Source organism: Triturus cristatus, chromosome 4_2, assembly GCF_964204655.1.
Source record: "Triturus cristatus chromosome 4_2, aTriCri1.1, whole genome shotgun sequence".
Lineage (NCBI taxonomy): Eukaryota > Metazoa > Chordata > Amphibia > Caudata > Salamandridae > Triturus > Triturus cristatus.
The window spans coordinates 859044296-859068211 of record NC_140586.1 but is presented as its reverse complement, the minus strand read 5'-3'; the positions used below and the strand labels follow the sequence as shown (position 1 = coordinate 859068211).

Below are 23916 nucleotides of genomic sequence, written 5' to 3'. Positions count from 1 at the left end.
TACTTTATACAGACATTACTGCAAGGGTAAGGGTCAATGGGTTGATCTCTGAGCCTTTTGCCATTCGGAGAGGCACGAGACAGGGCTGCCCCCTGTCACCTCTGCTGTTTGCCATTGCCACGGAACCTCTGGCTGCCCGTATTAGACAACATCATGCGGCCAGGGGCATTGGCTTCTCGTCAAGGGCGCTGACCATATCGCTATATGCTGATGATGTTACACTGTATGTTTCTGATCCTCAGGTCAACCTCTCCCCTCTGACACAAGAACTACTGGACTATGGACGGCTGTCAGGTGCCACTATCAATTGGGAGAAATCAGTCATTCTGCCCTTGACCACCGGGACTCCCCGCTTTACCCCGGATTGCCCGCTGAAATGGGCGACTGGGCCGGTGCGATACCTGGGGATCTGGGTGAGCACAGATATGCAGCAGATCTGGACAGAAAACTATGGGCGGGTGACCGGCTGGGTGGAGGAGAGAGTTGGCCGCTGGAAGCATTTGCCCCTCTCGCTGGCTGGCCGGATTGCTGTGGCAAAAATGGTGATCCTGCCTAAACTCCTTTACTTATTTGCGAATATCCCGCTGCCCCTTACCGCACACTTTCTGCGACGACTGCGATCATTGATGGTGGAGTTGGCGTGGGGGGGAAAGCAGCCGAGGGTTTCCTGGGAGACCCTCACTCTCCCACAAAGGCAGGGTGGCCTGGCTGCGCCAGACTTCTCCTTATATGCATACTGTGCACAGGCACAGTTCTTGCATTACTGGGCGCACCCCACACCGTTTCAACCGCACATGGCGATCGAGACCGACAGGGCGGCACCGCTGCCGCTGGCGGTTGCCCTATACGCGCCGCATGTCCGACGGTGCACAGAAATCGACCCGGTGCACGCGCTCAGGTGGGCCTGGAATGGTTTGCGAAGCAGGGCCGGCTTAGATGTGCTTTATACCCGCTCGGTGCCCCTGCGTGGGAACCCGATGTGGCCGTCGCTGCAGGCTATGCGAACCGGGGGGCGAGCCGCGGAGCTGGGCCTCCACACTAGAGGCGATCTATTTCCGAGCAACGCCTTCCTAACGATGGAGCAGATGTGTGGATCGGAGACACCGACGCTACTAGACACGCTTCTGTATTACCAGCTCCGCAACTCAAGTCGTAGGTTGTTCCCCACTTTCCCGGCGCCACCGCCGGATCTGCTTGCTCTGGAGAATGTGTTGTCCGTGGATTCTGGCCGCAAGCTGGTCTCCAGACTGTATGTGCGAATGCAGGCTAACCACCCCGTGATGCTCCCGGCGGCGCGGGGCGTGTGGGAGGCGGAATTGGGAGCTGAAATTTCTGATGTACACTGGGATCTGTGCTGTCGGCAGCTTGAGCTTCTATCCCCCAACTACAGGCTGCGCCTGATCCACTTCAAGTACATACACATGCTTTACCGCACACCAAGACGGTTGCACCGCATGGGTCTAAGGGATACCGATGAATGCTGGCGCTGTCATGCACCGGGGGCCACCTTTATGCATATGGCGTGGGGCTGTACTGAAATAGCGTTGTTCTGGACAAGGGTGCTGGAGATAATATGCACTATCACGGGCCTACTGATTCCCTGCACTCCCCAGGTTGCACTACTGGGGATTTTACACATGATTAAGCCCAAACACCGTAAACTGCCAGCAATGCTATTATTATTGGCCAAGCGACAGGTTGCTATACACTGGGGGGCGGGCACATCACCTCACATTAAGGTATGGATTCAAAGCGCTGTTTACTGCCAAACCCAGTTAGCCCTGTACTGGGAGCTTATGCCGGCGCGGTCCAGACCCAGAGACATCTGGGAGCCCTTCATACACTGGCTGGAGCAAACCCCGCTACAAATGCTATAACACGTTGCTTTCCCCTCGGATGGGGGGGAAACGTTAATATTTGCTGCTACTCGTGGGGCGGGTTGGTGGCTGTCGAGGTGGGATACCCAGATGGGCAGATGAGGCAGATAGCCGGTTGGTTGAAGCGTGGATTGTCATGTGAGACTGCCTTGATGTCCTGTACATTGCGCACCCTGTGCCTTGTTGGGGGGGGAGCTTGTCGCCATTGTCCACGATGCGTACATAGCAGTGTGAAGCAATGTTTTAAGTTTGTTATTGAAAAAGTCAATAAAAAGAATTTAAAAAAAAACCTTCTAGAGCTTCAGGCGATCCGTCTTGCACTCAAAGCATTCCTTCCCTCTGTCCGGGGAAGAGTAGTGCAGGTGTTCACGGACAACACCCCCGCTATGTGGTTCTGCAACAAACAGGGCCGGGTGGGGTCATGGACCCCATGTCAAGAGGCCCTCCTCCTCTGGACATGGCTGGAACATCAGGGCATATCTCTGGGATTTCAACACCTGGCAGGTTCACTGAATGCCAGGGTGGACGAACTTAGCCGCAGGTGCATGATAGATCACGAATGGCGTCTTCACTCGGAGGTGGTGCAAGGTCTCTTTCAGCAGTGGGGAGAGCCTTGGTTAGATCTATTTGCCACCGAAGAGAACGCGCAATGTCAGCAATTCTGTGGATTGGAATTTCCAGGGCGGCACTCGTTAGGCGACGCTCTTAGTCATGAGTGGAGTTGCGGTCTTCTATACCCCTTTCCGCCTATACCGCTCCTGCCTAGAGTGCTGAATAAGATCAAGCACGACCGGGCCCAAGTCATTCTTGTGACTCCGTATTGGGCACGAAGAGTCTGGTATCCCGAGCTGCTCAACATGGCCATCGATCCTCCGATCCGACTGCCTCTTCGGACGGATCTTCTGTCGCAGCAGCAGGGGACGGTCCTCCACCCGAACCTGTCTAGCCTCCACCTCCTTGTGTGGGGGTTGAGTGGCGGCAGTTGATGTCGTTTGACCTGCCACCCAAAGTCTGTGATGTAATCTTGGCAGCCAGGCGTCCCTCCACTAAGACGGTATACGCCTGCCGATGGAATACATTTGTGGCATGGTGCACAGCAAAGGCTGTGGATCCCCTTTCTGCCCCTCTTTCTGAGGTTCTCCTGTTCCTCCTTTCTTTGGCCCTGAAGGGCTCTGCTCTGAGCACTCTTAAGGGCTACCTCTCGGCCATTTCAGCCTTTCTCAGGCTACCTGATCAGCCTTCTCTTTTCAAGTCCCTGGTTGTAAATAGATTTCTGAAGGGCCTTATTTCTCTTGTTCCTCCTGTTCCCTTCGTAATGCCCCAGTGGGACTTGCACTTGGTTCTTACAGAACTTAGGTGCACTCCCTTTGAGCCACTGCATAACTGTCCTCTCAGACTTCTCTCTTTGAGAACTGCCTTTCTGGTGGCCATCACCTCTGCACGTAGGGGGAGTGAGCTGCAAGCTCTGTCTTCTAAGGCTCCCTTTCTAGCTGTCCATCCGGACAAGGTCATCCTAAGAACTAGACCTTTCTTTCTTCCCAAGGTGGTTACTTCTTTCCACATTGACCAAACCATCACTTTGCCCACCTTCTTTCCGCCTCCGCATCCTTCGAAAGAGGAAGAGAGGCTCCACCATCTGGATCCAAAATGTACACTTTCTTTCTACTTGGATCGCACCAAACAATTCTGGGTGGACGACCAGCTCTTTGTTGGTGACGTGGGCGCTAAGAAAGGTTGGGCCATGCACAAACGGACCATCTCCAGGTGGGTTGTTCTGTGCTATTCTTTGGCTAAGTAGGAGCCTCCAGTGGGGCTGCGTGCCCATTCCACCAGGGTGAAGGCAGCTTATAGTGCTTTGGGACAAGGAGTCCCCTTAAATATCATCTGTCAGGCAGCTACTTGGGCATCGCTGCACACATTTACAAAATACTACTGCCTGGACAGCCAAGTCCGGAGAGACGGCTGCTTTGGCCGTTCTGTTCTCCAGGACTTTCTGGTGTGAACTTGGTTCTAAGATCCACCTCCGGGGTTGGTATTGCTGGGGTATGTATTCTAAGGTAAGGAATCTGTAATTAACTGTTTCATTCAGATGAACAACTTATTTACCTTCGGTAACAATATATCTGTAAGAAACATGGGTTAGTTATAGATTCCTTACCGCTCCACCCATCCTCCCCGTTCTGCGAACATACTTCTAGGGTTAAGGACATCCTTTGAGGGCCCTAGTTTTCTGCACCAGCGGTCAGTGTCTAGCATAGCTCTGCACTTCTGGTGTGGAAAGTCGTGTACAGAACTGACGTCAGTGCACGAGGGCAGCGTCTATGTAGCTACCGCGACGTCATCCCGGCGACCACGACACTGACAAACGCAGAGTCGACCGACGCGCAGGGGTACTGCTGACGAAAAACTTTCCGGATCTAGTGTGACGCCTAGGGGTTATTCTACGGTAAGGAATCTATAACTAACCTATGTTTCTTACAGATATATCGTTACCGAAGGTAAGTAACTTGTTCTTCAATGAAGATACCAGTGAAGAAGTACTAGTATGATAGGTTAAAAAAAAATTCCTTTTCATACAACATTAAGAAAGTTGATTTTTACGTGCAAGTTGTTAAATAGATACTTTGGAGCACAAAAACATTTAGAATAAAGCAAATTAATAATGCTGTGTACCCCCTGTGCTGAAAAATATCAAAATAATTATTCTTTCTATACTGGAAGGTACTCGGCTGTCTAGAAGAATGTACACAGGATGCAGAAAGAGCTTCTGGTAAGTGGTTTCACTGATTATATGTTTGTTCTTGGCTTGTGTGTATGCCATGTTATCTTTCTAATCATAATCCAGTGACCTTGAAACAATCAAACCAAATGATAATAAGTGCCTCAAGCTATGTATTAAAATACATCTTGGAGTAATACTTTAAGGCCTAAATTTAACTAAAATTGGATCTTTGGGGGAAACAAAGTATTGAAAATGTATATTGCTTGAGTTTGATAACACTATGAGCTTTGTGGTCCAGACATAGAATTTGTACCATTTATGCACAGATATACTGACCATATGCTTAATTGTCATGTCACTTGGAGTGATATGATACAGTATAAACAATCCCCTTATAATGCTCCTGAAATCCAGTCAGGAACAATCACATTTTATTTGTTCCATCACATGTGTCTTATTTGTCTTCTATGAGGGATCCTCCCACAAGCATCTCAGAAAATCTAATGCAATCACAATGAGTCTCAAGTGTGTGACGTACAGCTTGAGTTACAGAAAAGCTGTCTTTTTTGGAATACAAGTAGAGGCACTCATAAACCTCTTTGCTTAGCCCCTTTGCTCGGCTTGCTCTTTGTGTGCTGTGGACCTCCAGTTGGGAGACACAGCTCATATCTTTCTTGGGGATGGGATGGGGGTGGGACGGGAGGATGAGCTGCGTTGGTTGTTTCTCTAGGTATTGTCTCTTTTTATTATGCCTAATGGTTTTGATGCCCGATTAGACTAGGATACCTTCACCTTTTGAGCGTGGGTGAAGGGATGGTAGTTTGCATAGAACTGTATTTCTCCTTTCATCTATGTATGCATGTATTGCCTTACACGGCACCTGGAACAATTCAGCCTGAACAACAGTACCACAGTATCTTGATGTAATCAGCACTTGTTATAAGTAAAATAAAAATAAAAATTGAAAATACCCTAACTTTTTTAGCCCAATTTTAATTTAAATATAACTGGATCTCAGTTGGCACAAAAGCAAGCCCTCTGAAAATGTCTTAATATATGATGAGCCAAATTAAAAATCAGTATCAATTCTTTGTGATGACCTCCAGTCAGTTCAGCATTTACCAGCTGTAGAGCTTAGAGTGATTTTGCCTCTTGCTTGGCAGTCCTAATGGTGAAAACCTTCCCTCCCTCTGGCCCTCCATCTCATTTCTTTCCCTAAAGAAGTAGGGGTTAGTTGTTCCAAACTGGAAATTAAGGGTCAGGGTGGCAGGGAGTATGCACTTGTACCTGGTTGTGGGGCTGTGTGAGATTCTGATCCATTTAAAATGGTTTAGAGTAAAAGAAAAAATGACAAAAACGTTTTAAATAAACTTCTATTCCTGTGTATAATATGTTGTTAGTTATCTTGCTGATCGTATTCATCAGCAGCATCAGGGTAAGTATTCTCCTTTTTGTATTTGCTTGGTTAGTGCAGTTTGCATAACAATTGTCCATCTATACAATTGGTGAGCTTGTTGTAGAAAGTGTAAATTCAGGAAAGGCTACTTCCAATAGACAAATGATCTAATTGCTAGACTTTCTGAGAGCGAGCTAGAAAGAGAGCTTGGTGTCTTCCACGAGAAGATTTACTGATGCCTAAAACTAAGCAATCTGGCATGGACTATTTAATTTGTGTAAACCCATATAATCCTGAGGATGACTGATTAAGAAGGTTATGAATACACATTGACAAATACTTAGCAGTTTGGGCGATTCCTGGTCCAACCTGTTGTTCGCCTTCTAGCGGGATACACATATATATATATATATATTCACAGAAAAAACCATAGGTGTTATAGTTAGCTGCCCATTTCACTCATACAAAACCATAGAAATTCCTCCGTTATAGTTAGTTCTGCTAACTATAACTCACGCGCCCGCAATGCACTGCTGATGATGTCACATATTGCATCATTCATGACATGGTCAGTGACTTCACTGATGACATCACTAAAGACATCTCAAATGACATCACTGATGACACCATCCACTTGACAATCTGATACACCTCATCATACACTAGTATAACCTTTCATCACTCACTGTAAAATACAGAGTATGAGTGAAATGGACAGCTAACTATAACACCCCTGAAACCTATGTTTTTTTCAGTGAATTTCAAAGGTTATTTAAATGCTAACTTTTAAGTGTGATAGTAGTTATATCTATTTTTTTTGTACTGATTATCTACAGTTTTTTAACTGTTTATTTATCAATATTTTATTCATTAAATAACATTATATATATTTTTTTTATTAAAACTGAAATATTGGGGGGGAAAGGAGGGTGGGGGGATAGTATAGGTTTGAAAGTAGGAGTAGCATGTTCTTAGTTTAACAGTAAAACAAAACGGATTGTGATGTTGTTATTGTGATACACCTGCCTGGCTGACGTACCTGGAGGTCAGGGCTCAGCAACTGTAATGCAATTGCTTAATAAAATCTGTTCTTGAAAAAAAAAAAAGAAATATTGATTCATTTTCTTGTTTTCATTTTTTATTTTAATATATTTATATTATTTTCTTTAAAAAAAAATTCCAATTTTGTTCGGAGTCGCGCACTCAAAGTGTACACATCACGGTGGGTGCGCGCATTCTAGCCGCTATTTTAGAAAAGTCATGAAGGATCCGCGTATGGTGTGCGACGGCTGCGTGTTTTTCAGTTACATCATATACATTTAATATCACGTGATATGCGCGATTGGTATGCGACTAGTCTGCGACTCCTGCTCCTGCGCATTTGCGACACATGCGCATTACGGTACGAGAAGTTTGCACGGTTGCGGGTCCCGCGTGACATCATATACGTGCTGGGGTGCGCTGGGTGCGCGACTCCCGCAAAAAAAAATTATGTTCCAAAATGTTATGTATGTGTCTTTAATATACATATTAAGACAAGAGTTTATGTAAGATATTCATCAAAATAATATATTTGTACTTATAATAAACTTATATTATTTTTAAATATATTTTCGCGAAGTCGGTGCGTGCATCGTGAGTGCAGAAAACCAGGTCAGCAGAGCTGCTGTAGAGCCAGAGAACCAGGTCAGCAGAGTTGCTCTAGAGCCTAAGAACTAGGTCAGCAGAGCTGCTCTAGAGCCAGAGAACCAGGTCAGCAGAGCTGCTGTAGAGCCAGAGAAACCAGGTCAGCAGAGCTGCTTGAGAGGGAGAGAACCAGGTCAGCAGAGCTGCTTTAGAGCCAGAGAAACAGACCAGCAGAGCTGCTTTAGAGCCAGAGAACCAGGTCAGCAGAGCTGCTTTAGAGCTAGAGAACCAGGTTAGCAGAGCTGCTTTAGAGCCAGAGAACCAGGTCAGCAGAGCTACTCTAGAGCCAGAGAACCAACTCAGCAGAGCTGCTTTAGAGCCATAAAACCAGGTCAGCAGAGCTGCTTTAGAGCCAGAGAACCAGGTCAGTAGAGCTGCTCTAGAGCCTAAGAACCAAGTCAACAGAGCTGCTCTAGAGCCAGAGAACCAGGTCTGCAGAGCTTCTGCAGAGCCAGAGAAACCAGGTCAGTAGAGCTGCTTTAGAGGGAGAGAACCAGGTCAGCAGAGCTGCTCTAGAGCCAGAGAACCATTTCAGCAGAACTGCTTCAGAGTCATAGAACTGGGTCAGCGGAGCTGCTTTAGAGCCAGAGAACCAGGTCAGCAGAGCTGTTGTAGAGCCAGAGAACTAGATCAGCAGAGCTGCTCTGTAGCATAACAACAAGGTCAGCAGAGCTGCTCTAGAGCCAGAGAACCAGGTCTACTACTCGCTCTACTACTCACTCTCTACTACACACTCTACTACTCTCTTCTACTCTCTACCACTCACTGTCTACTACTCTCTCTCTACTACTCACTCTCTACTACTCACTCTGCTACTCTCACTACTTACTCTGTACTACTCACTCTCTGCTACTCACTCTCTACTACTCTACTGCTCACTCTCCACTACTCATTCTCTACAACTCGCTCTCAACTACTCTCTACTACTCACTTTACTACTCACTCTCTACTACTCTACTACTCTCTCTACTTCTCACTCTCTACTACTCTCTCTCTACTACTCTACTACTCACTCTCTACAACACACTCTCTAGTACTTGCTCTCTGCTACTCGCTCTCTACTACTCTCTAGTACTCACTCTCTACTACTCTCTACTAGAGCCAGAGAACCAGGTCTGCAGAGCTGCTGCAGAGCCAGAGAAACCAGGTCAGTAGAGCTGCTTTAGAGGGAGAGAACCAGGTCAGCAGAGCTGCTCTAGAGCCAGAGAACCATTTCAGCAGAACTGCTTCAGAGCCATAGAACTGGGCCAGCGGAGCTGCTTTAGAGCCAGAGAACCAGGTCAGCAGAGCTGTTGTAGAGCCAGAGAACTAGATCAGCAAAGCTGCTCTGTAGCATAAGAACAAGGTCAGCAGAGCTGCTCTAGAGCCAGAGAAACCAGGTCAGCAGAGCTGCTTTAGAGAGAGAGAACCAGGTCAGCAGAGCTGCTTTAGAGCCAGAGAACCAGGTCAGCAGAGCTGCTCTAGCTGACACTGACTGATTGACACTGACTGACTGACACTGACTGATTGACACTGACTGACACAGATTGACTGACACTGACTGACACTGATTGACTGACACTGACTGACTGACTGACACTGACTGACACTGATTCACACTGACTGACACTGATTGACTGACACTGACTGACTGACACTGATTGACTGACACGGACTGACACTGATTGACTGACACTGACTGACTCACTGACTGACACTGACTGACACTGACTGACACTGACTGACTACTCTCTACTACTCTACTACTTACTCTACTACTCTCTACTACTCTCGCTCTACTAGTTACTCTCTACTACTCACTCTCTACTACTCACTCTCAACTACTCACTCTCTACTACTCTACTACTCACTCTCTACTACTCGTTACTACTCTCTACTACTCACTCTCTACTACTCACTCTCTACTACTCACGCTCTACTACTCACTGTCTACTACTACTCTCTCTACTACTCACTCTCTACTACTCTCTACTATTCACTCTCTACTACTCACTCTCTACTACTCACTCTACTACTCTCTACCACTCACTCTCTACTACTCTACTACGCACTCTCTACTACTCTCTCTCTCTACTACTCTCTACTACTACTCTCTACTATTCACTCTCTACTACTCACTCTCTACTACTCTCTACTACTCACTCTACTACTCTCTGCTGCTCTCTACCACTCACTCTCTACTTCTCTCTCTCTACTACTCACTCTCTACTACTCTCTCACTACTACTCTCTACTACTCACTCTCTACTACGCACTCTACTATTCTCTACTACTCACTCTCTACTACTCTCTCTCTACTACTCACTCTCTACTATTCACTCTCTACTCCTCACTCTCTACTACTCACTCTCTACTACTTGCTCTCTACTACTCTCTACTACTCACTCTCTACTACTCTCTATGCTACTCACTCTCTACTACTCACTCTCTACTACTCTACTACTCTCTACTACTCGCTCTACTACTCACTCTCTACTACACACTCTACTACTCTCTCCTACTCTCTACCACTCACTGTCTACTACTCTCTCTCTACTACTCACTCTCTACTACTCACTCTGCTACTCTCTACTACTCACTCTCTAATACTCACTCTCTGCTACTCACTCTCTACTACTCTACTGCTCACTCTCCACTACTCATTCTCTACAACTCGCTCTCAACTACTCTCTACTACTCACTCTACTACTCACTCTACTACTCACTCTCTACTACTCTCTCTACTTCTCACTCTCTACTACTCTCTCTCTACTACTCACTCTCTACTACTCTACTACTCACTCTCTACAACACACTCTCTAGTACTTGCTCTCTGCTACTCACTCTCTACTACTCTCTAGTACTCACTCTACTACTCACTCTCTACTACTCTCTACTACTCACTCTCTACTACTTCACTACTGTCTACTACTCTACTACTCTCTACTACTCTCTCTCTCTACTACTCACTCTCTACTACTCACTCTCTACTGCTCTCTACTACTCTCTACTACTCACTCTCTACTACTCTCTACTACTCTCTGCTACTCACTCTCTACTACTCTCTAATACTCTCTCTCAGCTACTCACTCTCTACTACTCTCTACTACTCACTCTCTACTACTCACTCTCTACTACTCTCTACTACTCTCTACTACTCTCTCTACTACTCACTCTACTACTCTCTACTACTCACTATCTGATACTTTCTCTACTACTCTCTACTACTCACTCTACTCTCTATTACTCACTCTCTACTCTCTACCTCTCTACCTCTCTCTCTACTTCTCTACCTCTACCTCTCTACCTCTACACCTCTACCTATACACCTCTACCTCTCTACCTCTCTATACATGCACACATATGCAAATATATATATGCATATATATACATATGCATTTATATATATGTATGTGTATATATATATAAATATATAAACATATAAATATAATCTGCATATCTATATAAATATAAATGCATGCATACATATACATATATGCATACATATGCATGGTATGTACATGAAAGTTTGAAACAGAATTGCTTTAACTTAAACGAGGGCGAGACCTATTGCATTTTCAATGCTTGTATACTTTGCTTCCATCAAGAAGGCATTCAGATGTGTCACACATTTTCCATAAATTCTGAATGGTAGCACTCTAGTTGCTCATTAGATCACTGTAGTAAAGGTACTTCTCCAGTATTTGGGGTGTCTTTCATAGATTCACATGCTTGAATATTCCCCGTCGTCGAAGTGGGAGTCCCACGGTATATATAAAAAGCAATAAGTATCATGTATATATACATATACACATACCTAACCACATAAGAGTATATACATACCCAAATAAACATATATATATAGTTCAAATAACATATCAAGTTAAAAATACCATAGGATAGCATTGAGACATAGGAAAGCATTGAGAAAAAGAATCACTTTTCTAACATATCACTGTCACTTTATAGTCCAAACTGCAGCCAATCAGGCGCTAGCACCCTCTAGAACCTTCTCCTCAGAGGCTCAGGCCCTCAGATTTTCTACCGCACGTCGTGTGAAGGGAGTCTCCCTGAGCTCTGCTCAGTTCTTCATCTGGTTTGAGGTTTTTTATCTCTCATCATGTCTGCAAGTAAGAAATCTCTTTTCCGTCCTTGTTCATCTTGCGGAAAGTCAAGACTTTTCTCTGAGGATCCCCATGAGAAATGTATTTATTGTCTGTATCCTGATCATAAGGTGGCCAACTGTAAGATCTGCAGAACTTTCTCTCAAAAAACATTGAAAGATAGAGAAGGTCGCCTTTTGATATGGCTTCAAAAACTAAAGTACACAGACAACCCCCTTTCTGAGGTGGAAAGTGTAGCCTCTGTCAAAACAGGAGTCTCCTCAAAGCGTGGAAGTGTCCAGGACTTGCCATCCCCTTTTCTGAAAAAGAAGAGACTTCACCTTGAGGAAGTGTCTACAGGCAAAGTCTCTGTCTCCACGTCTGCGCCCCCGAGACGTAGCTCTCAGGCGTCTTTGACTCCGTCAGCACATGTTTCCAGTCAGAAACTTTCAAAACCGTCGACGGGCCCGTCGACGGCCCCTCCGTCGACGAGATCGGCTACTTCATCAGCCTCGTCGACGACGGTGACGACGGTATCGAGCAGATATCCTTCGTCGACGACAATGACTTCGTCGACGTCTTCTCCGTCGACGGTGGTATGTGTGTCTCTTAGAACCGTCTCGTCGACGATACCACTCACTTCTTCGTCAACGACTGGGAAGCTGGCGCTTCCGTCGACGTCTACAACTCCGTCGACGACGGATAAGAAGAAGAAGAGGAAATCTTCCTCGTCGACGACAGCCCCGTCGACGACAGCCCCGTCGACGACAGCCCCGTCGACGACAGCCTCGTCGACGAAATCCTCGTCGACGAAATCCTCGACGACAGCCACACCGTCGACGAAAGTCACCCCGTCGACGGCAGTCACCCCGGCGACGACAGTCCCGTCGACGGTAGTTCCGTCGACGATTGCTTCGTCGACGGTCGCCTCGACGACGGTAGAGTCAAATTTTGTGACAATGCCATTGGTGCCAATGTCAACCCCAGCAACGGGGTCTGAGGACAGCTGCTTGATGGTACGTCGTAAGGCCATGATAGACCCAGTTATGTTACCACCTGGACCACGGCCACCTCGTCAACTATTTCCCTCAGGGGATGAGGACGATTCGGATGAGGGCGATCAGTCTCTTTTTCGGGATGCTCATAGTCCTTCGGAGCTCCATATAAAGTGCCAAGAGTCTGAGGAGGATGATTATTATGAACAGGAAGAAGAACAAGATCCCTCTGCTCCGGTTCCTATGATGCAGCTTCCTGTGCAGCTTGTTTCCAACCTTCAATATATGTTGGAAGACTATAATCGTCGTTTTCCAGCGTCCCCTCAAAATACTCCACGTGAAGCGCCATCTGAGGTTCCACCTCATCCTATCTTGCCAACAATACCCATGCCCACAACACCTGCACTGCCTTCCAATGCAGAAGATGATAATATGGACAATCCGGATACGGAAGAGGGCGAACTCCCAGAGGACGATTCTATGGCGGACTGGGATGATTACCAAATCAATTCGCCCGCATCACCGCCAAGGTCACCAGTCAACTCGCCACCTGTCGACATAACAGGGTTCCATCAGCTGATGGAGAGAGCAGCACAACGCTTTCACCTTCCCATGGTGGTTAGGGAAGAGGACTGTTTCTTATATGACTTCAAATCCCAGCCTCAGAAACAAGTACGAGCGGTGCCAATCATAGACTTCATATGGAATGAAGGCTTAAAATTAATGAAGACACCTAATTCTATCCCGGCGGTGCTCCCACGCCTGGAGAAAAAATATAAAGCTCCGGATTCTTCCCCAGCCTGCTTGGTGTCTCAACCTAAGCCGGACTCAGTGATCACACAAGCGGCACAGCGCCGCTCCAAGAACCCATCATCTCCAATGTCGGCGCCTCCGGACCGCGACGGCCGCCGCCTGGATGCCATAGGCAAGAAGTTTTCAACCATGGCGTCAACAACGGTACGAGCTGCAAATTCCTTGGCTATCCTCGGCCGTTATGATAGACAGATGTGGTCGGACATGGCTGCATTGGTCAAGCTTATACCGGAGGATTCAAGAGCGGAAGCTCAGAAGATCCTACAAGAGGGAGAGAGGGCGTCATCCGAGATCATTGACTGCTCTGTTGACATCGCATCCACCGGTTTTCGCCAATTGGCGGGAGCAGCCGTCCTAAGAAGACAGGGCTGGCTTCGATCAACCTCTTTTCGGCAAGAGGTCCAGGCTAAGATTTTGGACATGCCATATGACGGGGAGTCATTATTCGGCCAGCATGTAGAAGATGCCTTGCAGACCATTAAAAAGGATACGGATACGGCTCGTTCCCTCGGCACTCTACAGTTTAAGAAGCAGCCCTTTCGAGGTGCGCGCGGCCGCGGCACCTCTTCATCATCATCCTTTCGTGGCTCCTCGTCCCAATACCGCTCGTACAATCAAGGGCAACAGCGGTACTATTCACAACCGCAGCAGTCCTACAGACAGCAAACTAACAAGTCATACAGAGGAAAGTCGAATTATAGAGGAAATTCAACCAAGAAGCAGTGACTCTGTACGGAAAGAACTTCCTTTTCCCAGTTGTCCTCAAGTTCTTGTTGGAGGAAAAATCTCCCAGTTCTTTTCAACCTGGTCATTAATCACTTCGGACCGCTGGGTCCTGGATATTATTTCAAGGGGCCACGCCCTAGAGTTTGTGAAGGTTCCTCCACGCACACCTCCATCCGGGCCACCACCCGCCCATCTAAGAGAGCTTTTCAAACAAATCCAAATAATGTTGAACAAGGGTGCCATCGAAGTGGTTCCGAAATATCAGAGGGGGTTGGGATTCTATTCCCGTTTTTTCCTCATACTAAAGAAATCAGGGGAATGGCGTCCCATCCTCGATCTCAGATTGCTCAACAAATTTCTCAAGACTCAGTCCTTTCGGATGCTCACATTGAAGGACATCCTCCAATTCTTTGCTCAACAGGACTACATGACAACGATCGATCTGCAGGACGCATATTTCCATGTGCCCATTCTGCCACGTCACAGGAAATACCTGCGGTTTCGAGTGGGCCACAGGGACTACCAATTCAAAGTCCTACCCTTCGGACTCTGCTCAGCCCCGCGGGTCTTTACAAAATTCCTGGCCCCGGTGGTGGCTCACTTACGACAAGAGGGTATTCAGATATACCCCTACCTGGACGATTGCCTCATCAAAGCTCAATCCTCCCACCAGGCGGCCCTCGATACCCAGCGCTGTCTCGATCTGTTCCAGTCCCTGGGGTTGTCGGTCAATGTACAGAAATCTCAACTCGCACCGACTACGTGCAAGACTTTTCTCGGCGCTTGTATCAATACGAGCACAGCCATGGCCTTCGCTTCAGCAGAGCGTCAAGAACGGATTCTACAGCTTGCGAGCTCCATCGCAGCAAAGCAGTCAGTTTCAGTCCGCATATTAAAATCCTTTCTGGGAATGGCGTCCTCATGCATCGCTTTGATCCCTCTCTGCAGACTAAAAAGTCGCATCATCCAAGAGGAGTTAGACAACCAGTGGCGCCAGGTTTCAGGCTCCTTCAACGATCAGGTCGTGGTGTCGCCCCGCATGGCTCAAGCGCTGCATTGGTGGACTCGTCCTGCCAACATCGCAGCAGGAACATCCTTTCTGTCGTCAACCCCAGATCTCGTCCTTACCACGGACGCATCCATGGAGGGTTGGGGCGCACACTTTCAAGATCTATCCGTCAAGGGCCTATGGACAGCGGCTCAACGTTGCTGGCACATCAACAGACTGGAACTGATGGCCATTTTCTTGGCGTTGAAATCCTTCCGCCTACAATTCCAAGGGAGGTCAGTCCTCATTCAGACGGACAACACCACGTGCATGCACTACCTGAACAAACAGGGCGGGACAAGATCTCCCCTGCTCTCCCGTCTGGCGCAGAGGATTTGGAGTTGGGCCATACTCCATCAGATGACGTTACAGGCAATTCATCTGCCCGGCATTTCCAATACTCTGGCGGATGCACTCAGTCGGTCAGCATCATCAACCCACGAGTGGGAGTTACATCAACCGACGCTGGAATTTGTCTTCAACCTTTGGGGTCACCCGACAATCGACCTCTTCGCAACCCCGCAGAATGCAAAATGCCAGACCTACGCAAGCTGGTTTCCCCACCAAGGGTCGTGCGGAAATGCCCTTTCGATCAATTGGTACGGGATATTTGCGTACGCTTTTCCGCCGATTCTGTTGATCCCGCGAGTGCTGCGGAAGATGAGACAACAACCGTGCCATGTTCTTCTAATAGCTCCACGCTGGCCTCGGCAAGCATGGTTTTCGGAGTTGCTTCTCCTATCCCAACGCGAGCCCATCCTTCTCCACCTGAAGCCGGATCTCTTGACAATGAACGATGGTCGGATATGCCATCCGAATCCCAGATCTCTCAGCTTGTCGGCTTGGAACCTGAGCACCTTGAATTTGCTCATTTGAACATTCCTCCAGCCTGCAGGGAGGTGTTAGCGAAGGCAAGAGCTCCATCCACAGTGAAAACGTATAAACTCAAATGGAAGCGATTTTGTCTTTGGTGTGCTTCCGCCCACATTCATCCTGTGCACGCTCCCCCAGAACACATTCTGCCGTTCTTCCTACAACTAGCGCAGTCTGGATTATCGCACTCTACCTTAAAGGTTTTTCTAGCGGCAATATCTCGCTTCCGACAAGACGGATCGTCCTCTCTCTATTCATCCAGAGTCATGCAACAATTTTTCAAGGGTCTCTTCCGCATGTTCCCGCCCATTCGGCGTCCTCCACCCACGTGGCGCCTGAACATCGTGCTGGCTCAACTCATGAAGGCGCCCTTCGAACCCATCCACTCTGCGGATGTCAAATTTCTTACTTGGAAGGTGGCCCTCCTCCTTGCTCTGACCTCTTCCCGCAGAGTCAGTGACATTCACGCCTTTACTATAAAGCCACCGTTCCTTCAATTCAGATCGGATTGTGTCATCCTCCGCACTAATCCGGTTTTTATACCTAAAGTGCCATCCGATTTCCATCTTAACGAACCAGTGCTCTTAAAGACTTTTTTCCCGCATCCACAAACCCCGGCGGAGCAAAGCTTACACTCTCTGGACTTGAAGAGATGTCTAAAATTCTACATTAGCAGGACTCAGTCCTTTCGCAAATCTGACCAGCTGTTTGTGGCCTACGGGCATGCTTGCAAAGGACAATCTGTCACCAAACCTACTATTGCCCGTTGGGTTTCATCAGCAATCTCTTTTTGCCATCAAAAGGCTGGTAAGCCTCTGTCTTCTGGAGTGAGAGCCCATTCAACGAGGGCTATGTCATCTTCCACTGCCCTGTTCGCTGGTGTGCCCATCCATCAAATATGCCGGGCAGCTACGTGGTCCAGCAGGCACACGTTTACGAAGCACTACTGTCTGGAATCCATTAACGAAGCAGACACGGCTGTGGGACAGGCAGTTCTACGAAATCTGTTTAAATAAGGTGAGCCTCTGCTACTTCCCTCCTCCTGGGGTATTATTATTATTATTATTATTGCGCTTTAAATACATTGTTTGTATTATATGCAATATCAATACGGCTTGGTCAGCCGAATACTGTTTACTGCTTACTATTCTATTCAAGCATGTGAATCTATGAAAGACACCCCAAATACTGGAGAAGAACAAATGTTACTTACCTGTAAACTGTGGTTCTCCAGTATTGGTGTCTTTCATAGATTCACATGCGACCCACCCTCCTCCCCTCAGAGGCTCTCTTCTCCTCTTTCGGCTCTATGGTCACTCTCGTGCTCGAAAATCTGAGGGCCTGAGCCTCTGAGGAGAAGGTTCTAGAGGGTGCTAGCGCCTGATTGGCTGCAGTTTGGACTATAAAGTGACAGTGATATGTTAGCAAAGTGATTCTTTTTCTCAATGCTTTCCTATGTCTCAATGCTATCCTATGGTATTTTTAACTTGATATGTTATTTGAACTATATATATATGTTTATTTGGGTATGTATATACTCTTATGTGGTTAGGTATGTGTATATGTATATATACATGATACTTATTGCTTTTTATATATACCGTGGGACTCCCACTTCGACGACGGGGAATATTCAAGCATGTGAATCTATGAAAGACACCAATACTGGAGAACCACAGTTTACAGGTAAGTAACATTTGTTCTTCTCACCAGGTAAGTCTGCTGCTGGTATTCAAAGTGCATGTTTCAGTCTGCATGTCAGAATTTCTTAATGAAATGGAAGAGGATTTGAGAAGTCAAAATGTGCCCTAATCTTTCTTTCTGCAGCACTAATCATAATTTCTATGGCAAAATGAACCCCCTCATTTTGTTCCTTTGCAAATTAAATGTTTTAAGTGTTACCACTTTATTCCAATCAAGATGGCTTCAGGTGTGCCATACTTTTGTCATAAGTAAGACTGTTAGCGCTCTAGTTGTTCTTTAAAACACTCTGGGACATTCTGTCATTGGGCTATAATTGGGCTACATCTCGGTGATATTTGTGCTACATTTGGGCTCTTTTGTCTCTGGTGGCCATCTTGGGAGACTTATTTGTTTTGAAGTTTCCTAATTTCCTCATTTACAACAGTCTCCTCAGTAGGAAATACTTTCAGGTTTTTTACTTTCATTCCATCAAGCAGGCATTCAGATGTGTCACATATTTGCCATAAATTCGGAATGTTAGCACTCTAGTTGCTTATTAGATCACTGTAGTAAAGCTACTGCTCACCAGGGAAGTCTGCTGCTGGTATTGAAAGTGCATGTTTTTCATTCTGCATGTCAGAATTTTTTTATGAAATAGAAGAGGATTTGAGAAGTCACTCAAAATGTGCCCTAATTTTCTTTTTTCCGCACTAATCATAATTTCTATGGCAAAATGAACCTCCTCATTGTGTTCCTTATAAATTAAACTACTCACTCTCTACTACTCACTCGCTACTACTTTCTACTACTCACTCTCTACTACTCTCTCTCTACTACTCTCTACTACTACTCTCTACTACTCACTCTGTAGTACTCACTCTCTACTACTCTCTACTACTCACTCTACTGCTCTCTACTACTCTCTACCACTCACTCTCTACTACTCTACTACTCACTCTCTACTACTCTCTCTCTACTACTCCCTCTCTACTACCCACTCTACTACTCTCTACTACTCACTCTCTACTACTCTACTACTCTCTACTACTCACTCTCTACTACTCACTCTCAACTACTCACTCTCTACTCTCTCTCTACTATTCACTCTCTACTACTCACTCTACTACTCTCTACTACTCTCTCTCTACTACTCACTCTCAACTACTCACTCTCTACTACTCTATTACTCACTCTACTACTCTCTACCACTCACTCTCTACTACTCTACTGCTCACTCTCTACTACTCTCTCTACTACTCACTCTCTACTACTCACTCTACTACTCTCTACTACTCTCTCTCTCTACTACTCTCTCTCTACTACTCACTCTCTACTACTCTACTACTCACTCTCCACTACTCACTCTCTACTACTCGCTCTCTACTACTCTCTACTACTCACTCTACTACTCACTCTACTACTCTACTACTCTCTACTACTCTCTCTGCTACTCACTCTCTACTACTCACTCTACTACTCACTCTCTACTACTCTACTACTCTCTACTACTCTCTCTACTACTCACTCTCTACTACTCACTCTCTTCTACTCACTCTCTACTACACACTCTCTACTACTTGCTCTCTACTACTCACTCTACTACTCACTCTACTACTCACTCTCTACTACTCCCTACTACTCACTCTCCTACTCACTCTCTACTTCTCTCTACTACTCACTCTCTACTTCTCCACTACTGTCTACTAATCACTCTCTACTACTCACTCTGTACTACTCTCTACTCCTCACTCTCTACTACTCTCTACTACTCACTCTCTACTACTCACTCTCTACTACTCTCTCTCTACTACTCTCTACTACTCTCTACTACTCACTCTCTACTACTCACTCTCTACTACTCTCTCTCTACTACTCTCTGCTACTCACTCTACTACTCATTCTCTACTACTCTCTCTGCTAATCAGTCTGCACTACTCACTCTCTACTACTCTCTACTACTCTCTCTCTAATACTCACTCTCTACTACTCTCTACTACTCACTCTCTACCTCTCTACTACTCACTCTACTACTCACTCTTTACTACTCTCTACTTCTCACTCTCTACTACTCTCTACGACTCACTCTCTACTACTCACTCTACTACTCTCTCCTACTCACTCTCTGCTACTCTCTCTACTACTCTCTACTACTCTCCCTCTACTCTCTACTCTCTATTACTCATCCTCTACTCTCTACCTCTCTACCTCTCTCGCTACTACTCTCTACCTCTACCTCTCTAACTCTACGTCTCTACCTCTACACCTCTATCTCTCTACCTCTCTCTATACGCACACATATGCACATATATGCATATGCATTTATATATATGTATGTGTATATATATATATACATACATGTATAAACATATATATAATCTGCATATCTATATAAATACAAATATAAATGCATGCATACATATACATATATGCATGTTATGTAAATGAAATTTTGAAAAACACTAATAAAAGCAAAGCTAAAAAGCCACCTAATTACAAACAGAAGTGCTTTAACTTAAACGAGGGCGAGACCGATTGCATTTTCGATGCTTGTTTACTTTAGTTCCATCAAGAAGGCATTCAGATGTGTCACACATTTGCCATAAATTCTGAATGGTAGCACTCTAGTTCCTCATTAGATCACTATAGTAAAGCTACTGCTCACCAGGGAAGTCTGCTGTTGGTATTCAAAGTGCATGTTTCAGTCTGCATGTCAGAACTTTTTAATGAAATAGAAGAGGATTTGAGAAGTCTCTCAAAATGTGCTCTAATTTTTCTTTCTGCAGCACTAATCATACATTTTATGGCAAAATGAACCCCCTCATTTTGTTCCTTTTTAAATTAAATGTTTTAAGAGTTACCACTTTATTACAATCAAGATGGCTTCAGGTGTGCCATACGTTTATCATAAGTAGGAGTGTTAGCGCTCTAGTTGTTCTTTGGAACACTCTGGGAAGCTGCAGTAGAACACAAAGGAATCAACTGACAGTGTCTGCCCTTGTTGGATGTACATGTTTTACTGAGAATGTCAGACTTCATTCTCACATGACTAAGAAAGATAATGTGAATTTACAGAAAATATGCTCTCAGTATAGCTTATAGATCACCTTCCAAACCTCTGTGGGAAAAGCATGTGTAAATAGTTTTCTCTCAAACATGATTCATGATATCCCAGCAGAAGGCTTTTTCACATGGTAAAATCACCTTAGAACATACCACAATTCCTAAAATGAGTATGGTACCATCAACAAATGATTTATAATGTAGCTAAAGTTTTAAAACTTTCTATTAACTGCAATGCTTTTTAATGAGGTGCTATCATGTATATTGGTCCCAAGATGGCTGCCAACACTTCTTGGATGAAGTGCTGACAGCAATCAGATCTCACGATGAGATGTGTGGTTAGGCTCCGCCCCGATATATATGTGATTTTACTTTTGATTTTCTCAGAAACTATTGAACGGATTTACACTGTGAGAAGTTGGCCTGATGTATGATGTCACTAGTTCTAGTGTACACCTTATATCAGTCCAAACAACCCTTATGGTGATTGGTTGTAAAGTCAACCTTATAGACCAGCTATCCTAGTGGTAGCATGGACAAGAGCAGTCTTAGGCTAAACTCTGAATGGCATGTGAAGCCAGCTGTGATACCATATATAACCCCTTGAATACCAAATGAAAGGACACCACAACAGATATATATGTAAAATAAAGTGTATTTATTCTAGTCAAACCCTCAGCACTCTTTATGAGATTAGAGGTAAGTACAACACAGTCTTATTTAAGCATACATTAAGTCACACAGGTAAGTAATACAGTTAGGCCCTAGGGGCCACGCAACCCATATACTAAGGAAGTGGTATAAGGACCACTGTCACGGAAATAGGATAGGCCTAGGCCTAGGGAATCGCTGGGGCTACACTACACTAGCAACAGTTAGGAAGTGGGAGGCCCACGGGATTCAGGTGCAGAGTGGAAACACTCACGCGTAATGCGTAAAAGTCGATAGAATTACTAGCAGTTAGAAAGTAACAGTTTAAGGACTTCTGAAGCAGCTAGAGAGTCGAGACTCGGAAACTAGACCCTAGGATAGTCACTACCCTTGTGAGCACCGAAGTACCCAAGTTACCTAGCCCACAGGCTGCGGGTACATAGGTGTGAACTTGCGTCGGGTTTCGTCGTGGACTTCTATGGATGCCTGAAGGAAAGATGCTGACAGGCAGTCAGTGAAGAGTGTCCGGTGGATCCCAAGGCTGGGATCAAGAAGAGAGGAGACCTGCAAGCAGAAGGGACAGAGTCAAGGTCACTAGCCAGTGACCACGTGGAACCAGGCAGGAACCAGGCGATGTCGTGAAGATTGCAGGTGAAGGTGAAGCTTGTCGCTGCAGCCACGGGGACCAGGAAACGTCGAGGACGACCAGGACCAGGAGGCGAGCTGTCCCACAAAGGCTCTTGCTGTCGGCGGTGTCGAAGTTGAACTAGGACTCACCAAGCCTTGGCAAGCGGAACCCACGAAGAACGGAGGACTTGCTTCTGGTGCAGACCAGGAAGGTCTGGGGTGCTTCTCCTTTACAGTGAAGCGGGAGCCAGTCTGGAGGAGCCAAACCAGCAGTGAAGATTTCAGGATGCGTCGTCACAAAGGCCACTAGCCAACGGGCAAGCAACCGGACAGACGCGGCAAGCAGGAAAATGCAGAAGGGCCCCACGCAGGACTCGTGGAGTGTGGGGGGCTGATCTTCGGTGCAGATGGTGGTTGGGGCTTCTCAATCCCCGGTGCACAACTTCGAGGGTGCCTCCGAAGCTGTGCTGGAAGATACTAGCCACTTTTCCCAGGTAGCCGGTCCCACGTCTCTCGTCACCTCCACGGATCTCAGCTCGGCTGTGGATGTGGATCAGGGTCGGAGAAGTCTGGAAGTCAAGGCTCTGGTCGGGCTCTGCAGTCGGTCCCTCGTAGAACTTCAGCAAAGCAAAGGGTAGTCTCTTGATGGTGCCTGTTTGCACAGGGTAGCCACTCCTTGGCCACAAGGGAGATTCTTCAGTCTTCTTCTTTCGTCGAATGTCGAAGGTCCAGAGTTTCTGTTCAAGTTGCAGGTTCAGGATAATCTAATCTCCTGGGGCCCAGCTACCACTCTTATACTAATCTGGGGGGCTGGGTTGCCTGCTAGGTCACGCCTTATGGGTGGGACCTGTGAGGGGGGTGGTTACACCCCCTTCCCTTTGTCCAGTTTCGCGCCAGGACTGGGGCTGGTGTGCCCCAGCACCGGTTTGAACTGGACTATGCATGGGACACCTTGTGTGCCCCAGGCATGTCTCATTCCTTTCAGCCCTCCCTGCCCCAATATACTAAAGTCTGTCTGGGGAGGTGCTAGCACCTCCCCAAGCAGGAAACCTATTGTCCAAGCGTCCCTTGCCGGGATCACTCCCAGCAGCAGGAGGTCAGACTTGTGTCTGTGGCAGCAGCATCCATTTTGTGATGCTGAAGCTTTGGTTAGAGTTAAACAGCAAAGAAGGATTTTAACATGTCTCTCCCTCTAGAAGGGGGGAATAATATCCTCATCACCAGAAATGGTGTGGGGGTATTATTCCAAAGTGTTGGACACATTACACGACATGTTTTGATAAAGCCAAACCATAGTTACCATAACCGTTTAAGATTATAAGGCACTTTAAGAGTATATGGTAGGCTATATCATAGAACAGCTATAAGGACATGGTTCCGAAAGCTGCAGACAGGCTCAGCTCACGCCAGAGCACCATCTCACATGTTACCAAGCACTCTGCCTCCAGGATTGTTAAGGCCTACTATAGGAGTGGCTGATAGGTACACATGTGTCTATTTTTAAGGGTAGATATAGGTATACTATATCTAAGCAAGGGGTGATTACACAACCTTGCCCCAGCTGAGTGATCAGCCAGTTGTGTCTGATTGGAAGGCCAGACCAGGGGTGGCATAAGACATGCTGCAGCCCCTGGGAGGCCTAGGGTACACCTATGCCCTGGGTACCTAGGGTACACTG

At 46.4% G+C, this 23916-nt stretch overlaps 1 protein-coding gene across 5 annotated transcripts in view; it reads left to right on the top strand.

The window, feature by feature from the left end:
- The window catches only part of LOC146835265 (HORMA domain-containing protein 1-like), a 1528718-nt gene that overhangs the window by 1101703 nt on the left and 403099 nt on the right, over positions 1–23916 (top strand). For all 5 annotated transcript variants that reach the window (XM_085602855.1, XM_085602849.1, XM_085602848.1 and 2 more), the window contains one exon: positions 4599–4647. In XM_085602855.1, the coding sequence (XP_085458981.1) occupies positions 4599–4647 (49 nt within the window). The remainder of the gene's footprint in view (positions 1–4598; positions 4648–23916) is intronic.